The 19,257-nt window shown below is 42.5% G+C and overlaps 1 protein-coding gene across 4 annotated transcripts; it reads right to left on the bottom strand.

Annotated features, from left to right (window-relative positions):
* Positions 1–113: 113 nt before the first annotated feature.
* Positions 114–18,887, bottom strand: LOC127376264 (poly [ADP-ribose] polymerase tankyrase-1). 4 transcript variants are annotated; one of them, XM_051422982.1, is made up of 28 exons: positions 18,393–18,887; positions 16,992–17,216; positions 16,682–16,777; positions 16,025–16,061; positions 14,930–15,005; positions 13,156–13,176; positions 10,991–11,085; positions 10,831–10,897; positions 9,945–10,161; positions 9,595–9,716; positions 9,235–9,326; positions 9,042–9,120; positions 8,785–8,956; positions 8,370–8,449; positions 7,950–8,095; positions 7,246–7,411; positions 6,753–6,972; positions 6,470–6,579; positions 5,979–6,167; positions 5,649–5,895; positions 5,469–5,551; positions 5,180–5,300; positions 4,903–5,000; positions 3,827–3,901; positions 3,614–3,719; positions 3,287–3,473; positions 3,048–3,204; positions 114–2,092 (listed from the first exon to the last, which is right to left on the bottom strand). In XM_051422982.1, exons 1-28 carry the CDS (start codon positions 18,838–18,840, stop codon positions 2,006–2,008), a joined length of 3,819 nt encoding a protein of 1,272 aa, XP_051278942.1. In that variant the 5' UTR covers positions 18,841–18,887; the 3' UTR covers positions 114–2,005. The 4 variants fall into 4 exon arrangements, with proteins under 4 accessions (XP_051278942.1, XP_051278944.1, XP_051278943.1 ...); XM_051422984.1 differs by having other exon boundaries at positions 9,945–10,131; XM_051422983.1 differs by lacking the exon at positions 13,156–13,176.
* Between the last annotated feature and the right edge of the window lie 370 nt (positions 18,888–19,257).

The following is a 19,257-nucleotide window of genomic DNA, read 5'->3' as shown; positions in this document are numbered from 1 at the left end:
TTTCTTTGTCGTGTTACAATCTGTTGCTGCTCCTGCTTTACATGCTTTACATGTTTAATGTGACTAAAACTAAACCACAAACATCTTTCTGACACAATCAATCCACAACAACGAGCTGTTAATGGGACATTTATTTAAAAAAAAGTTGGGAGAATCAAGAAGGCATGAAAGGAAGAATCCATATGTCATTTACAGTCAAACAGTAACAGTTATACACAACCATTTACACAACCTGTACAAATATTTTTTTCCCGCAAATTTTGCAATTTAAATTCAAAATAACTTAAATAGGTTTTCTATGTAAAAGTGCAAATCCTTAATGCGTGGGATGTCTGTGAGCGAGACCGACGCGACAGAGACAGGGCGCTGCGATGAGTTCACTGGCTGTCGGGTGTTCACCTGTAAAAAGGCATCACGAGCACATTTCAACACTCTGAACCGCAGATACAGAAACACGAATCTCTCATCAACCGCTGCCGGATGCGTCTGCGCAGTCGCTTTACTGCGGAGGTCACATACTTTACAATACGGAGAGATTCAGTTAATCAGCTCTATGTTAAACATCAACCTTTTGATTGGAACATGAAGTATGAATTATTTCTCTAAAAAATGTAGATTTTATATCTGTAATATTGTTATAAAGACGCCTGTTTGCTTGTTTTTGTCAACTTTATTTACCGGAGAACATATAATTTGAAATAGGAGAACAGTTTTTATTGTTAGTTTCCTGTTGGACAGTAATTTGTTCCATGTGTTGAGACTTTATGCAGCAGCTCAAACACACTAACATTAATGTTTTCATTCTGTATTTTGGACAAAGTGCTGCTCTGAGTAGCAGCGGCTGTTTTATTTGTTGTGAATATTTAATCTGTTTGTGCGTCCACACACCTGCAGCCTTTTTCCAAGCGGTGATTCAGGCTCAGGTTCAATTCCTCATGTTCATAACAGACTAAATTCCATGAAAATCGGTTCATTAAGAGAGTTTCAGTCGGTATCTCAGTATTGTTAACTAGCTGATCTGACCTCCGCGACACGCAGACGCACGTCAAATCAAGAATCTACATTTCTGTATCTGTGCTCTGAACATTTACTTACTCTACTGTCTCGAAGCGGTCTCATATATAATGCTTTTAATATACAACATCCACACCTTTACTTTACCCTCCTCGTGTAATTCTGATGCCTTTATGTTTCAGTTTACCGATAAATCATTATTGTAACAACGTCTGTGATCCGACAGAGAGCTCGTTCTCCGTCCAGCCCTGAATAAAACCACTTAAAAAGTAAAAAACAAAAACACATTTCAGTTCAGTGTCTGTAGTGTCGGGGGGGGGGGGGGGGGGGAGTCGGCATTACAGCTTAGCAACAATGCACTGTTACTTGTTTGGTAGTGTTATAGGTTAGCATTAAAATCACAGTCACAGAGGCCATTCTGTACAGGATGAACCCAGATACGGCGGGGCAGTAGTAGTCCACAGGTTTCAGGCTTCGACAGTGTGTGTGTGTGTGTGTGTGTGTGTGTGTGTGTGTGTGTGTGTGTGTGTGTGTGTGTGTGTGTGTGTGTGTGTGTGGAGGCGAGGGGTCGGTGGTTCTGCACAGTCACAAGGCATGAGGCGACAACGAGTGGCAAACTGTTAATGCTGATACTTCAAAGTCTCTACAAGCATCCTCCTGATTGGTGAGGAGGAAGGGGAAGAGGAGGGGGGGAACCCACGCACGCTATTGGTTCTCACATGCGTCTGTATTAACATGCAGCCGATGCACAAAAAAAAAAAAAAGTGTGTCATCACCACGAGTAGGAGAATATTATACAGCAGATCTGCTCATGAAGCACTGGTCACCACGGGTTCTACTGGAGACTGGAAATGTGTTCGGTAAATAAAAAGGTGTTGCAATACAAAGGACAAAATAACGAGCATCGAGTCTTTCTGTGAGTGTGTGTGTGTGTGTGTGTGTGTGTGTGTGTGTGTGTGTGTGTGGAGAGAGTGTGTGTGATGTAAAGTAACTACGACTTCTGCTCAGCTGCTGCAGCAGACTGGGCTGCACTCTCCGGTTTAAGGATCTGGTAGGTGATGAGGTACTCTGGGAAGGCCTGAAGGAGACAGACAGCAGCATTAAGAGACAGTTAAACGGCGACTTTGCAGTTTTTCAACCTATTTTTTCTCCATGTTTTTGTGTCAAAGTGAGAAATGAGGACGACAAGTTTAGAATTGGTTCTGGTTTTGAGTGAGAGAGCTGCAGCCTGTGTTCAGTCTCCTTCCTGGTTGCAGGCTACATTTACTACTATTAATGTTAGATAAAGTGTCAGAGACTGAAACAGGGAAGTGACAGGTTGCTTTAACTTTATCCTACAGGCGACTGCAGTCTGTGGATGTCTTAAACATATCACACAGTAAAAAGTTCCACATTGCTGTGCTGGGTCCAAAAACTGAAGAAACAATCCCAAAGTGAAAGTTTACGTCTTGTTTTGACACGAACCCAAAAACAGGAATCTGTTCATAAAAATGTTTAAACTTACAAAAGATCTTCTCCTTCTTTACCTAGATTTACTTTTGTTAACTTATAATTTATGGCAGGAAAGTAGTTTTTCCTTGTTTTATTAATCAGTGTTATCTACAAAAGTAATAAAATGCGTGTAAAATGTTGTTGATAATGATTAAATACGCTATAAATTATCCTGCTCAACCATGAATGTCATGCATTTAGTATGACGTCATTACTCTGACTGATTAGTAAGAGCTTTAGTCAGGGCCTATTGGACACAGCGGATGAAGGATGGGACAGAAAACATGTAATTTCTCTCTGTGGGGTCAGGCTGACAGACGATTGTGGTACAAACTAAAACCTTTAATGGACGTATTTAGGTGATGAGTAATTGTTGGCAAGGATTCGCTGTAGGAGCGCTCCATCGATACTGAACCAGATATAAAACGTGTTGACTCCATTGGTCACTTTGACACAAAAACATAGAAAATAAGGTCCATGTTGACAAACACTAAACCTTTAAAGCCTCAGAGGACTCAGGGAAACTCTGGCGTCTGATTTACCTGCTCTCCTCTGTAGATGACGTACTCGGCGTAGGCCAGGCCGTTAACGCTCGGCCGCCCGATCACTGAGTGGTGTCCCGGTGGAGCGTGGGCCATCTTCATGGCACTGAACTGTAGGAAGGACTTCCCCAGGGTGACTCTGCAGAACAGCATCTGCCTGAGAGTCCAGAGGAGAGGAGGAAGGTCAGACACACAGAAAACCTTCATTCTGATGAAGAACAGAGGGGAACTGCAGTTACCTGTGGCACAGGTAGCAGGACCGGTCTTTGTGCGTCGGGCAGCCTGTGCCTCCACCGATGCCGTAGACGTACTGATTGCTCTTTGAGGAGTTCTCCGCAAAGTAGATCCCTGCTCCAAACATCCCTCCTATGTAGGCGTGGCGCTCATCGAAGCCTTTGTGGATGATGGCGTTGATGAACGGGGAACCTGAAGGAAGACCAATGATGTTACACACAGTGGCCGACTGATAGTGTGTCACATTAAACATAGAAAGCTTCTGAAGGACTAACATCCACGCTGTGCTGACACACTAAACAAAGAGAGGGCGTGGCAGTGGGCGTGGTTACCGTGAAACAACATCCTCTCATTGTGATGGTTGTGGTTCTCATCGGCGATCTCCTTCTGCCGGTGGGTGTAACGTTCTCTCAGCTTCTTATTGACCACCTTCTGAATCTGTGGGACATCAACATGTCTGCTTTACACCAACCACCATTAATACAGAGAAACAGACGCTGATAAAGCTCATTATCAGCAGACAGGAAGAGGCTGCTGGTTCAAACCTTGATGATGTTGTATCTGCTGAACACCCCCCCAGCGTTGCCTCCGTCTCTGTGCTCTCTGATGGTGCTCTGCATCTGAGGGACACACAAAGCAAAACACCACAAATTCATAAGCAGGAAAACTCGCTGACAGCAGCGTTAGCAGGCAGCTACAGTGGCTGCATAGATTATACTGTTTGTATTTTTCTATTAGGCTGTCAACGAATATTCGATTATATAATCAGAGGTGGACCGCTGCACTGAATGCACTATATGACAGACAGGAGTCACACAACGACACTTTCATTATGAAAATAAAATGTAGGTCAAACTGAAATAAGCTAATAATCCAACAAGGTTCCCATTCTTCTTTAGAAATCATTTTCCAATATACAAAGACAGCACGGGGGGAGTCAGTGATTGTGGCTGTTCTCACCACAGCTGCGGTCTCAAATTGACTACAGCCTTCCTCTAACTGTAATATTAATTTGGCCATAGCTCAATTCATCTTCTGAGCCCATTATAAGCCGAGGTAGAAAGTAAAAGTGCTGCATTCATTTACTGACCACAGCATGAAATGTAAATCTGATCATTAATAGGCTGCATGTGTGTAGATCTGACTGTAAAGCATTTCCAAAATAGACTTGATGCCAAAAGTTGTGTCATGTCTCTTGATTGACACGGGAGCCGGAATCAAAAGGGAACCTTAAAAAGCGGCTTTGAAGTGTCATACCATGCAGTTTATTCTACCAACAGTGGAGTCTCAAACAAAATGTACCTAACTTTACAAAGGTGATCTGAGTGAGGGGCTCATATACAATAAATATTTTCATGAGACAGATAAAGATTATCTCGAGGATATTTGGTCATCTTAGTGTCCAGGTTTTCCAGGACGCGTTGGAAACCCTGTTCAACTCCACTGGTGTCGTAATGATGGCAGAAAGTTTACAACTTTCGAGCAAGGACTGCACCAAATCATAACAGGACACAGACGCATTTAAATACAAAGTTCTGTTCGTTAAAAACAAACGATTGATTTCTAAAACCAGCTAGCAGGTTAAACGCAGCACCAACAGAGAGGCTGAACCTCGACTCACCTCCTCCTCCACTGACTGGTACTCTTTGTCGTCTGGGGCGAGGTCTATCAGGATGGTGCCCTGGCTGGCACAGTGGAATGTCAGGTAGGGGTTGGCACCTGAAAATACAACAAGATACAGATATCGGGTGTGAACATGTTAGCTGGCATCGCGTGGAGCTGTCTGACAGATAAACATAGCAACGGCTGAAATGTCTGCTGGGAAATATTCCAGATAAACATTATGTGTTGGCTTTAAGAAGTGGTAACTCCTCGTGGTATCTAAAGAGACTCCTCACCTTGCTGGCCGCCCAGCAGCCTCTCCACACCCTTGATGAGCTTGTGTCGGTGTCCGTAGGCGTTAATTCCGATCTCCTTCAGCTCCTCGTGACCCATGTCAGCCAGCACGTCCAGGGTGATCTGGGAAAAGGAAATAATCAATAAGAGCAGGTTGAGCAGTTTATACCAACACACACAGAGTCGTACAGATATATACTGTTTATAATATTAACAGACGGCAGCAGGACTGTTTGTCTGAACCTGCTGCAGTTCAAATATCTTGTATACGAGGTTGTTTTGATAGCTCACCTGCTCCCTCTCAAAGATGTCCCTCAGGTGCTCGAGGCCCAGACTCTTCAGGAACTGACTTATATTCATGTCCAGCATTGCCACTAAAGAGTTGGATGAGAAATAAATAATTCATCACAGCTGTGTTCACCGGCTTTGTAAACCGACCGATATTCAAAATGAGAAATACAACAAACTCACTTTCTCCTTCCTTCCGGTCGGTGCCCGTGGCGCCGTCTGCCACTCCGGAGGACCCGGACGCGGAGGCTGCAGCCAGCTCGGTGAGCGGTCCAGCCAGGTTGTCTATGCTGCTGGCGGCCGACAGACAGGACGGCGTGGAGGCGGGGGAAATGACCGAGGCGCTAACCACCGTGGCCTGGGGCTTAAAGCAGCTGGGCAGGGCGTCTGGTGGCATGGCGTCCATCAGCAGGGCGCGGATATCGTCAGCCTGCAGGGAGGGCAGAGAGGAACTAATTGAAAGAACTGTACTGTGATCAGTTTGAGGACAGAAGGAGCAGCGTGACGCGTTACCGTGGCGAGGTCTAAGGCAGTCTGGCCCTCTTGGTTCTTCATGGTGGGGTCGGCTCCGTGAGCCAGCAGCAGCGCACAGAGCTGCGTGCGCCCCTTCTGGGCCGCCTCATGGAGGGGCGTGAAAGCCCATTTGTCTGTAGCATTCACACACGTATTGTACTTGATCAGCAGGGCGGCGATGTCCACGTGCTGTGAGGAAGAGAGGCAACAGAAGGTCAGTCAGGGTGAAACAGGGTTCCTGAACGTTCCCGCAGGTTCAATTTCAGACTTTTACGAAGATTTAAGCCTCGATACGACTTCTAAAGGAAATCAAATCTTTCATGATCAGAAATGAGGCTTAATATTCAGATAACACAGAACCAATAAACAGTTATTGTTATTTCCAGGAGCTGAAGGTAAGACCACCAACACCTACAGTTTCCTGTAGCTTGTAAATCAAACCCCACAGGTTCTGTATTTAAAGTGTTTATGTTCATGTTGCTGGGACTGACCCCGTAGGAAGCAGCGTTATGAAGAGGGATGAGGCCGCCTTTGTCCTGGGCGTTGACATCAGCCCCGTGCTCCAGCAGGTACTCTGCCACCTCGAGGTTGTTGTAACCAGCTGAGGAGAAAGAACACGAATCAGAGCAGGAAAATGTGACTTAAACTTAAAATACTATCTTCAAAACATTTATATAACCTTTTATAACCAGGCAGTAGGTTTTACAACAGGGGGAGCAGAGAGAACGACAGATAGAAGTCAGAAGAAGAAACACGTAGAAGCAGCCCGGTTACCTGCGAGGTGGAGAGGTGTGGAGTTGCGTCCCTGCGTATCTCTGCAGTTGATGTTCTCCGGGGAGCACAGTTTCTGGACCCGGGCCAGGCAGCCCTTCTTGGCGGCATCCAGCAGGGCGGCGTCCCCCCTCAGCAGGTCCTGGATGTCCGTGTCTCCGTCTTTGACCATGTCCAGCGGCATGTTGCCGTCACGGTTCTTCTTGGATGGGTCGGCTCCGTGCTGAACACGAGAGTTTAAGAGTTCCTCATTGTATTGTGATCCATTTCCCTCATGATCATCATCACAACAATAACTGACACTGTATAACAATAATGTCTGTGACACAAATCTTCATACCATTACCAGTTTTTGTTCTTTAACATTTATAACAATTGTTTCTTTCTGTATTTCTCTCTTAAATGTTTGTTTCCGCATTTTTTAAATTTATATATATATATAAAGGCTGATTACTTTCCGTCAATCTAACCTTCAGTGTTGAAAAGTAAAACTCACTTTGAGCAGCAGTTTGCAGATCTCGTATTTGCCTTTGGCTGCAGCCTCGTGAAGCGGGGTGAATTTCCACAGGTCGGCCACGTTGACCGAAGCTCCGTGTCTGACCAGCAGCTCAGCCACTTCATAATGACCGTAGGAGCATGCGTTGTGGAGGGGAACCAGACCGCTGCAGGGGCAACAACACAAGTGAAAATCTGAGGAGATATGTTTGTTTCTGCTGCAAAATGAACTCTTAAAACATAAACATTACACAGGGTTTCTGCAGGTTAAATTTAAGACTTTTTAGACCTTTCTAGAACCTTTCTGTGTTATAATAGTTATAAATCCAAATGCATTTGATTCATCACATTTGTGATACAACCTACAGATAGGTCAAACGTATGGCTGCACATTTAATCAAAATATTATCTGATTTGCAATATAGTCATGTAAAATATACAAATTACAAGAGCTGCAATATTTCCATAAAGGGAAAACAGCATTATAATGAAGTACTGTAGAGCTGCACAGATGTCCTGGTCTATAAATCTTTCTCTCCAGATTAAAGAAAACATGCTTGTTCACATGATCTTCGTGAAAATTACATTTGTAATGCAAAATTCCCGCACTAATGGTGAATCACATCGCAATATGATATTTTTACCACATCATGCAGCCCTGTGAACTGTAGTAAAATGTAATAAAATTGCAGTTCAAGCACTGACCCCTTGTCTTTGGCGTGGACATCAGCTCCGTGGTGTAGCAGATACTCAACGACAGCCACTCGGTTGTAACCGGCTGCAAAGTGGAGAGGAGTGGAGTGGCGGCCCTCCAAGTCCCGGCAGTTCACGTTCTGTGGGGTGCAAAGTTGCTGCCACACGCAGAGAGACATCATGATCATCAGCAACAGCAGAGTGGTGTGACAGCAGGTTTACAGGACAATTCAAATAGAGCCTTCACAGTCATTTGTGAACGGCGGCTACAAGTGAGTGCAAATTCTTCAAGAAACCAAAATAATGATTTTATCCTGTGAGTTTGCTGCTAAAATCGGCAACTTAAAATCATCTCTACATTTAAAACTAAATAAAAAAGTACCACTGTAGTTACTGCTGTCACAAAAACTACCAAACCAACAGTGAACTTACTTGCACTGTGTCAAGATCTCCTGCTTTGGCCGCCTCCAGAAATCTGTAGTCCACGTCAGAGTTACGTGTGGGAACATTTTCTGGAAAAAAACAAACAAATTTAATACAAAGAAAAAGATTCACTACATACATCATATGAAAGCCCATGATCGAGGTTTAGATCTGGTAGATTCCCCTGAAGGGACATTAGTGTCACATTAATTTATCTGAGCATTAAGGACTGAAAGAAACCTCAGATATTATTCATCTTTATTTAATCAGGTCTCATTGAGATTGAGATCTGAGAACAACAGGCATACACAAAAACACAACAGACATGGAATAAATATAAACAGGTGCAAAAATATCAGATAATAAAGCTTTAAAAATCCTCACACTTCACTACAATATCTGCTTCAATGTCTGTAACATTTACCGTTGAGGATCTGCTGTACGGCCTCGTTACCCATCTGAGCCGCGGTGAAACCCTGCAGGGACACGATGGACGGGTCGGCCCCGTAGCTCAGCAGCAGCTTGCATGTCTGGATGTGACCGGCCAGCGCCGCTCGATGAAGAGCCGTCTGACCGAGCGTGTCCACGGCGTTTACCTGGAGTCAGAGCAGGTGACGTTAACACACAGCTCTCAGATCAGACCCGGCAGCGCACAATGGGAATGTGAAAACAAAAACAGACCTTTGCTCCATGTTTCTGCAGCACCTCCAGGATGTCGTTGTGAGCTCTCTCAGCAGCAACATGCAACGGAGTCATGAAGCTTAAAGACACAACAGACAGGAAGTTATTATTATTAATGTGCTTCAACATACACTTAACCTCTCTTGTTGCTATTTCTGAGGATGTTTTTAAAAACTCAAGGTTGTGGACTTACTCTTTGTTCTTCTCATTGATGTTGGCACCTTTACGCAGCAACAACTCAGTCACCTGCTTCCTCTTGGGGTGCGGGGAAGCCACAGCACAGTGCTAAAACACACACCAACATTAGATTAGTGTGCAACCAAGGACAAATGCATTGAGTGAACACCAATCCTCTTAACACACAACTAACTGGCTGTAAATCATCATTAATTAATTGCATGAAAGTTAAAATAGCTTCCAACTCTAAGCGTGGAGTTGCACCGCTTCTCAATGTCACACTTGGCACAGAGAGCCAATCAAATCAAAGATAAATAAATAGATTAGCTAGTTAGTTAGTTAGTTAGTTAGTTAGTTAGTTAGCTGTCTGACTGACCAGAGCTGTCTCGTTGGTCTGGGGATGTTTGAAGCTGATGATCTCCAGAGCCAGCGTCTTCTTCACTTTGGCCATGTCTGCCTCCCGGGCTGCCTGCAGCAGCGAGTGACCCTTGAACTCATCTACATGGAACAGAAAGAGAAGTAAATAGAAAATTACATGTTTTTAGTGGTCTGATTTGTTTTAAATGTCGTCTGAGTGACGGCAGGCTACTTATTTGAATGTGACTGCAAAGACAAAGCTTAAACTGATTTTTAACTGCCCACAGTTAATAATAATAATAATAACAATAATAATAATAATGATAAGGATGTATATTGTGTCTGCTGTGTGACAGAGGGAGAACTCACAGGTGAGCCTCTCTTTAAGCTCTGGAGTGGGGGCCATGTCCACGGCGCTCTTGCTGTGACAGTTCAGCAGGGTGGGGTCGGCGCCGTGGCTCAGCAGCAGGGAGCACACCTCCACTCGGTTCTTGGACGCTGCCTCGTGAAGAGGAGTGAACTGCCACAGGTCCATGGCATTCACACAGGCTCCATGCTGCAGAGAGAACCGCACATCAGATAAAGTCTAAGAACGGATGGAAGAATTCCAGTGAATCGTTTTAAACTCCTAATTAGCTCCTCATTTTACAAACACACCGACAGGATCTCCAAGTCACAGTATGTTACAACACTGATGGTAAAACATATGTTCAAATAGAAAAGGGAGACATTTGTAAAATATATTTCCAATTTGCAAGCATGAACTGTCCCAAATTCTACTTTAAGCTGTCCCAGACTTAACAACCAGTGTCCCCAATTTAAGTTTGTTTTATTTTATTCTACATAATATACTATATCTGAATAAAACACTGAACTCACTGTAGGTGTTCAGTGTTCATTATTCTTTTAGTTATTGGTTGAGTTACTGTTAATTCTAACTGTGTGATCAATAAATGCATCAGTACAAACTGCAGTGGTAAACGGTGAAGGAAGTTGACATACACACACTTTGAACATTATTATTATTTAGCCAAATAATCACAGACTAACTACGGGGACACTGTATATTAGAAGTAAGAAAGTTTTTTAAAATTCTACAGCAGGAGGGTGAAGATCAAACTACATACAAACTTTGCATATATACAAGCTATAGGAACAATGTTCCGAACACAGCCAAGTTTGACTTTAAAGTGTTCATCAACGCCCAAAGTACAAGCTCATGGAGTAAAGAAGTTAAACTGTCTGTGGGTCTTACTTTTAGCAGAAGCTCAGTGACCTCGAAGTGGCCGTAGGAGCAGGCATTGTGAAGAGGAACCAGGCCACTGCAGAGACAAGACGCTCAGGTTAGAGTCAGAAATCATCAGGACTGAAGTGAAATAGAAACATTAGTGAGTTTTCCTGTGAAAGAGTCTCACCCTTTGTCCTTGGCGTGAACGTCGGCTCCGTGCTGCAGCAGGAGCTGAACGATGCGGACGCGGTTGTAGCCGGCAGCCAGGTGGAGGGGCGTCGACTGTAAGAGAGGAGAGCGCGTTAGCAGACACAGATCGCCGGCCGGCGGAGCGTGTGCTGCCTCCGATGGCCACGGGAGCAAGCGGCTGATTAGGGCCAGAAGCAATGTGCTATGGCAGGCTATGCTCTGTGAGTTGCAGATGAATGGCGGATACGATGATGCAAGGTCAATAAGAGTTTGTGGGCAGATCCAGCGACAAAATTCATTAGCTGTCGATGTCTGACCTGAGCGAATAACAACAGGCAACCTCATCTACCTCGACCTCCGTTTGACAGTCAGCAAAATATTCTTCCTACGTCTCAGGAGTTTAAAATTAAGTTAAATGTGGTTAGATGACAAGAAAGAATTGCTTGTGCAACTGTTAGACGACTAAACAGCGCGGGGGGGGAGGGATTACGGTTGGGTGATGAGAGCTGGTTGGAGTAAATAATGTTAATCTTTGAGTTTTGGTTCAGAAATATTAGAGCCTGGTCAATACTGGCCTATCAGTATCAGCGTATGTGTTATCCAATATGAACATATTGAGCAGAGATTTTCAACAGACAGACTAAAGGTGTTTTCACACCGAAAGCAATTGTTTGGTGCTATGAGATTAAATACAAAGTATGTGTGAACGTGTTGACTTTTTCCAAATCTTATGATGATGTAGTTTTCATTTAGATCTGTTAATTGACATTAAATCACAGCAACATCTGTTTATTTTGGACTCATACTTCAGCAGTAAGCCAGATTAAAAATGTTTACTTCCGTGACCAAACAACAAATGATCCTGCAAATAATTCAGCAATGTCAACTGGAATTGGTTGAGAAAGTTTATGTTAAATTATCTCACATGTTAAAGAATATTTAACTTATATATTCTTTAATAAAAGTTATTTTGTTTTAGAAATCAGCCTTCTGAGTACTTTTGTGGAATCATATTGGTGCACAATCTATATTGAAAGAGTTTATTTTCAATCAAACTTTGATTCAAACTATCAGAATCAAAGATACCACACTGGTCAGGCTCTAATATGAATGTATTTAAATCTATTGTTACTTTAAAAAGCTGAACCAGCAGTAAACGGAATAAGCAGATTCAACCCCAACCGTAACAGGATGCAAAGAAGCTCCATTAAGCAGGCCGAGTGTTTGAGAAAGCGTCTCTGCAAGCTATTAGAGGATCAAATCAAACGGCTTCATTTCAGCCGGGAAACAGAAAAGTTAGTCTGAGCAAAAGCTGCAAATCCTATTTCATTTGTTCTCTATTTATAAAAAAACAAATCTAGCTCAGGTCAAGCTTACAATCAAAACGTAGGGACATCATTCATTTCAACTTTCCATGCAGTGAGATTAAAATAAAACTCAAAGCAGACGGTTAGATCTCAAGCCAAAGCGAGCAAATCAGATGGACGATAGTGGAACCATGGAGGCATCATTCAGTGTGGGATGACACGAGCAATCAAAAGGCATTACCATGGAGGGTGGCATAGCACGACAATGACACGGTGAAAAATGTAGTCCATTCATTACTGCATACCAACTGATCCAACAGGGAACGTGACGCAGACACAGATTTCACAGACACGTAATAATTCAGGATTCGCTCGACAAAAAGCAAAAAGGGGGGGCAGGCCTTCAGGCATGCATGAGTGATCATCAGAAATCAATTAATGGACAAAAACAAAAGCCAAAATCAGACGCTGGCTGAAGAGCAAGTGATTGAAAGTTGGAGAAGTGTGGGTGAGAGTGCAAAGGAGAGGACAGACGCTGAAGAAAAAGCAGGCAGTGGACATTTTGAGCTCCTCTCCAAATCCAAAAAAAAAAAAAGAGATGAGTCTTCACCAGGACACCAACCCAACTCACTCGCTCGCTCAGTCACATGCCACGCACACGCACAAACACGCACAGAGGAGCGTCAGGGTAGGATACATGAGTGACCCGTAACACCCAGGTCCATGATGTGCAATTAACAAAGTGACAGCCAGCTTATTGGTCAAATAAAAACAATGGATTAAAAAGGAATAAAAACAAAAAAAAAAGATCACAACAGTGCATCAATCAAGTGGCCGTTATTCAAGGTCAACTTACCAGCATTTTTTGGGATGTTGACTGATCGACAAATGTTGCCAGAGTCACACGGAAAACAAAACGAAACAAAAATTACAAAATGACAGGAATCTTTTCACAGCAATTCTTTTCTCCCTTCTCAAAGTCAATCAAACATAAATCACTGTTCGAGCCGTCAAACATGGTCTGACATTAAACTGTGACAGCAGGGCCACAGAGGGTGAGGAGCTGGAGGGGGGAGTGTGACTTCCTCCTCGGTTTTAATGGTTGCCCGCTGGTTAAACCCCAGACCAAATCCACGCTGGCAGACTGGTTTAGATCATGCAAACTCTAATACACTGCAGGAGGAGGCAGCGAGAGGAGTAACACTTTAACTGCTGTGGAAGAAAATGTGGTTAGGTGGGAAAGTCAATGGATTTGTATGGCACAGTGGAGTTATTTACTTAAAGACGACGGAAATTCTGCCACATAAGACAGGAAATAGTTCAAACATCTCTAAGAAAAGCAGAAAAAAAGCTATAATGACAGTGGGAGTCGATCAGTGGCTGACATGATGTGGGAATGAAACCTAAAAATGCTGACGTCACTAAATAAAGTGCCGAATGCCTCTTTGTACCATTATCCTTCTAGTCAAACAAAAAAGAATTGTTAGAGGTTTTTTAATGCTAAAAATACTTCTTAACGTCTATAACAAGGATTCAGACACTAGAAAATACACAGAAAAATAAACCTACATTGATTTAAACAGGGTCCAAAATTAACAACCGTTCTGATGTATTTTATATTTTCCTTCCTGATATAAACTTTAAGTAAAGGCTGATACATGTGTGTTATAAAAAAGTTAAGTAACCGACCATATAGAAGTCAGGTTAGGACTTCTATACAGAACAGGGTAACACTTATATACATATATATAGTTATTGTATGTTTCTTAAATTGTGGAGAGACTTGTGTTTGGATTTCAGAGCTGTGTTTTTCAGTTCTTATGTTGATCGTCTTGTGCTTCAAATTCAGACCCAACCAGGTTGGTTAATATACTGAGTCCGGCGTTACACACAGTCATATTGTTACTTGTGCGAGTGTCACATGTAGAAACATTAATCTATTTGGCTGAATCAATCAGCAACTGTTGATAATGCTGCTGCTGCGTCCACACAGCCACGGGACCATGTTGGAAGTAAGTGTCTGGGTCTGTTTCGGGGCTAATAATTTATGTGTATTCGGTACACATACAGCTCAGTTTTCGCTGATGAGTCAAACAGTTAATTTTGGACCCCGTATTTAAAAATCACAAATAGCTCTGCTCCAGCATCTGGCACAGGAAGGGGATTATGGGGAAGAAGCCGTTGAGACATCTGGTCCAAACGTGTAGAAAAATGATTAACAAAAACACTAAAAAGTAAATAAAGTATAGGTTAATCTGCTAGAACACAGAATGAACTAACTACCTGAATCCAAATGTTGTGTATTTTAAGGTGGAAAAACATGACGAGAGCTGAACCTAGAGGATTAATGAGCTCGGTGAGTGACAGACGAGATGTTATTAAAGGAAAATGGGTGTAAAGGATGAGAGTCGTACGTGTATAATTAGAGAAAGAAAAACATCTACGTAAGTATGCTGCACAGTGTTTGTCTTCCTCCCACAAATCCAATGATAAATCCTCTTTATACTGCACACACACAATCAACAACTATAACACAGTGTAATGATGTTTCACTGCTCGGCGTGTTGTATCAAAGGTGTTGTGACAGATACGTCAGGTGTGATACGGTGTTTGACTGCTGGCTCATTTACCTTGCGGCCGTCGCTGGCGTGACAGTTGACGTTTAACGGAGTCAGCAGCGCCATCAGCTTTTCTTCATTTCCACTCCTGTAATTACACAGTGGAAGAGACCGATGTCGTTAAGTATTCTCTAAATGTCTCTCCACAGGCTTTAAGGGAGGATACAAGAGGGCAATACTAATGAAACTAAAACTACTTTTTGGGCTTTGAAGGTGTTGAATGTTCAGATTTAAAGCAACTTTAGGCAACATTGTGATTTTTTACCTTCCAACAGTTTCACTATCATTTGAAGCTACACTAAGTTGTAATAAGCTGAATGTTTCCTCTGTCCTGGTGATTCTGGTGAAACTGGATCATATTTTAAGGGGAAAATGTTTTCCAGTCTTCCCCCCGATGTCCTCCGGTTGCTCAGCCTCAACTCTGTGATTTATGACATTTGTTTTTATTAGTTTTGTGACACTGGAAGTGACAGATTCTGGAGAACACACATAAGAAAATAAACGTCCTTATTTCATGACGTATTGCTACAGAACGGATCGTTTCTTTGAGTATACGTTTTAAACAATAAGCCCAATATTCAGCCAGTAGCAGCTCAAGTGAAAGACTTAGTCACTACACTAGTGCTGCTCGGTATAAGCTAAAATTTGTATCATGGTATTTTTTTTTAGATTCAGGCATATGTCATGTTTTTTTTTAACATTTTAATGCCATCCTATGTGCAGAATGTAAAACCATTTTATTGTGAAAGCTGCAATGTAGTAAAAACATAAAAGATATTCCAACAACTTTAACATGGCTTCATTTTCAAAACTTTAAATTATTAAAGCAGCTGTATAAAAACTATAAACTGACATAAACTACTAACTTAAAGAGATTTATCAAATCGTCTATTGCAGAAGTCAGAAACTAATAAGTTACAGCAGCTGTTTCGACTATATGGAAATCTATAAATATAAATTCTCTTTGCACTGTGCGATACGATAGATGTAAAGCAATCTGCTACCAACCACAGAAGAATGTCACATTTAAACCCGATGAGAAGAAAACTGTGCAGCTGTTTGCTTCTGGCCAACAGGAAATGTGTGTAAAGACACACTGACACTCACCTTGCTGCTTCCAGAAGTTCGTCCTTCTTGTATTCACCTGGAGGAAGAACAAACAGATCAGAGCTGAGCACGCTGAACTCTACTCATTCGTTTTAGCATTTAATGTAAGGCTACAACGTTACTGTAAAAACCAGTTCCTCTTTTTCATAAATCATTTTCCACGAGTTTGTGTCTGACTTGTGGTTCTGGCTACTTTAATTTGGACACAGCCCATCAGTAACAGTTCATTAAATTAACATCACCGTGTATGTATTTATCACAGCAACAAAAAATGTGATCATTATCAAGCTGTAAACATGGAGATGCAAGTCAGTTCCACTTTAAATACACTGGATAAACTGTTTACCAGATGCAAACTAGATATGCACCCAAGTTTACTGAGTGAGGGAATAAAATAAAACAATTTTTCAGGACAACTTTGAGGATTTCCAAGATATTTGGTCTAAATTTCCACATTTTCTAGGTTTTGCAGGATGAGTGGGAACCCTGAAGATGCCTGATTCAATGTAACACTAACATCAGGACATCATTTTGACTATTAGTTTCATTTAATGACGATTATCTGCAAACTGAAGCCTCATTTAGTGCTCTCTTTATATGTTACTGGCTGTAGTTAAACATATTAACTGTGTATATATATATGAGAGAGGGACTCACCAGTGAGAACCGCCTTGGCTGAAGGGTCGGCTAGATCCAAAGCAGATTTTCCATCAGTGTTGCGGATGTTTGGATCGGCTCCGTGTTGGAGTAACACTAAGAGAGAGAAAAGTGCAGAAAAAGAAAACAAAGACTTTTAATTTTGTCCTTAAAAAGCATTCATGAGCCCTCATTTTGTCACTGCACGGATACACACTTCAAAACAACAAAGCTGGTAGACAGACTACCTCCCCGTCCTCACCTCTCATATACTTATAAAACATTTGTCTCAAAGTCAGACGCTTCAAACAACATCACCGGGGATCCTTACCGATGCAGACGTCTATCTTTCCCTTGATGGCGGCCTCGTGCAGCGGGGTGTAGTTCCAGTTGTCTCTGGCGTTGGGGTCCGCGCCCTGACACAAGAGGAGGCTGACGACCTCTGCGTGGCCGAAGGAGCAGGCGTTGTGCAGGGGGATGAGTCCTCCGTCGTCCCTGGCGTGAACGTTGGCTCCTGTCTGCAGAAGGTGCTCCACCACATCCTTCCTGCCAAAACCTGAAAGGGCATTAAAAATAAATACTCCACTGCAGGTTCACGTCCTGCTTTCAGCTTTATGACGGTGCAGTTTTCAGATGATGCAAGAGGTGTTTTTAATCTTTTATTTATTTAAGAAGAATTTTGAACCCATAAAAGGAACTCTTCATCTTTAACTTTTCCCTTAGTAAAGTAACTAAAGTACAACATTTGCCTCTGAGATGTAATCGGGTAGAAATATAAAGTGGCATAAAATGGAAATACTCGAGTATAGTGACTGTAGAAGCAGAAAGAAACACTGATTTCTGACCGGAGGGGACTTAAAGTACGAGCAAGAGTGTAAACGAATATAGAAAAATACAGTTTAATGATATTTGATCAGTTCTCAATAACACTGAACCCGAACCGACAGATAGCAGCGCTGTAAACATAAACTGAGAGCTGTGATGTTTACGAAGCTTTTGCTCAGATTTTATTCATAATAGTGAGAGTTTTCCTAAAATAACATCTCCATTAACATGACATCAATATCAATCAATATCAATCAATATCTATTTACCCTCGTCCACAAATCTCCAAATGTAAGAAAACATGTTTGTTTGGTGTAAAACCTCCAGAAAATTCACATCATAACTTTAAGATTTGTTTCAGTCCAAAAACAATTAGTTATGCAAAAATTATAATTCTCATTTAATTATGAATTGTAATAATAACAATAATAATAATAACAATAATAATAACAATAATAATAATATCTTTCTAAATAACTGCAATATGTTTCTTTTACTTACTGACATTTATTAGTGATTAGTTAAACTACTAATAACTGTAGAAACTAATATAATTACTGTATTATTATTATTATTATTAAGTTCTTGTTAATGTTGAACATGAAATCACATTACGACAGCTAGCCTAGCCTAGCCTAGCCGCTAAATTAAAGGCCGATTTGTTTTGCCGAGCTAACGCTAGCTAACGTTAGCTCGCTTTATGTTATGAGGGATTAAATGTTGACAGACGGTTTTATTATATATAAATAATCACTGTGTTTATATTAAACTTCATATTAACGGCGCTAACTCTCATTAGCCGTAAACACGTCAACCAAAACACAACAACAACAACAACAACAACAACAAGAGCTCGCTGTCACACAGAGCTAGCCGCCGTTAGCTTAGCCGTTAGCCGTTAGCTCACCCGCAGCGAAGTGCAGCGGAGTGGATTTCCTTCCCGCCATGTCCTTCGCGTTAACGTTCACCGAGTCCACGAGCCTCTTCACGCGGGACACGTCTCCGTTACGGCAGGCCTCGAACAGCTCCCGGAACGCGCCCCCGAGGCCGCTGCTGCCGTCTGCGGGGCTGCCGGCTCCGGACCCCGGGCTGGAGACGCTGCTGCCGCCGCCGGAGGTCGTCGTGCTGAAGCTGGTAGAACTCGGTAGAACCGGGCCGGGAAGGTCCGCGGAGGCCGGAGCCAGCAGCTCCATCCCCCCGCTGCACTCCCGCTCCGTCTCCGGGGGGCCGGCGGGAGAGGCGGGCAGAGCCATCGGCGGGGAGGCCGGAGGAGCGCCGGAGATAACGCCGTTCCTCGGCGGAGACTGAAGAGTGTTGATCTGCTGCTGCTGCGAGGAGCGACGAGGCACCGCCATTACAGCAGCTGCTCCACGAAGGCGACGGGACCGACGCGTTTCCGGGGAAAGTGGCTCGCGCTTCCGGTCAGCTGTTTACTCTCAGCGGGGGGTCGCGCGCAGCCACGGTGAGAGTAAACACAGGGAGCTCGAGACAGGAAAACATCTTTTATTGTTGTTGTTAAATAACAACAATAACAATGACAATGCTTATCCTCTTTCAGTTACTTAATCCACTGAGTGCAGTCATTTAATAATGTCATTTATCCACTTTATAATAACACAAAGCCATATAAAGTATATATATTTATCTTTATTTATCTTTATTTATATATATTTATCTTATATTTATCTTTATTTATCTTTATCTTTATTTATCTTTATTTATCTTTATTTATATATATTTATATTTATTTATCTATATTTATATATATTTAT

This window comes from Dicentrarchus labrax, unplaced genomic scaffold (genome assembly GCF_905237075.1).
Source record: "Dicentrarchus labrax unplaced genomic scaffold, dlabrax2021, whole genome shotgun sequence".
Taxonomy (NCBI): domain Eukaryota; kingdom Metazoa; phylum Chordata; class Actinopteri; family Moronidae; genus Dicentrarchus; species Dicentrarchus labrax.
The sequence above is the reverse complement of the archived record's forward strand: the minus strand, read 5'-3'. Positions and strand labels throughout refer to the sequence as shown.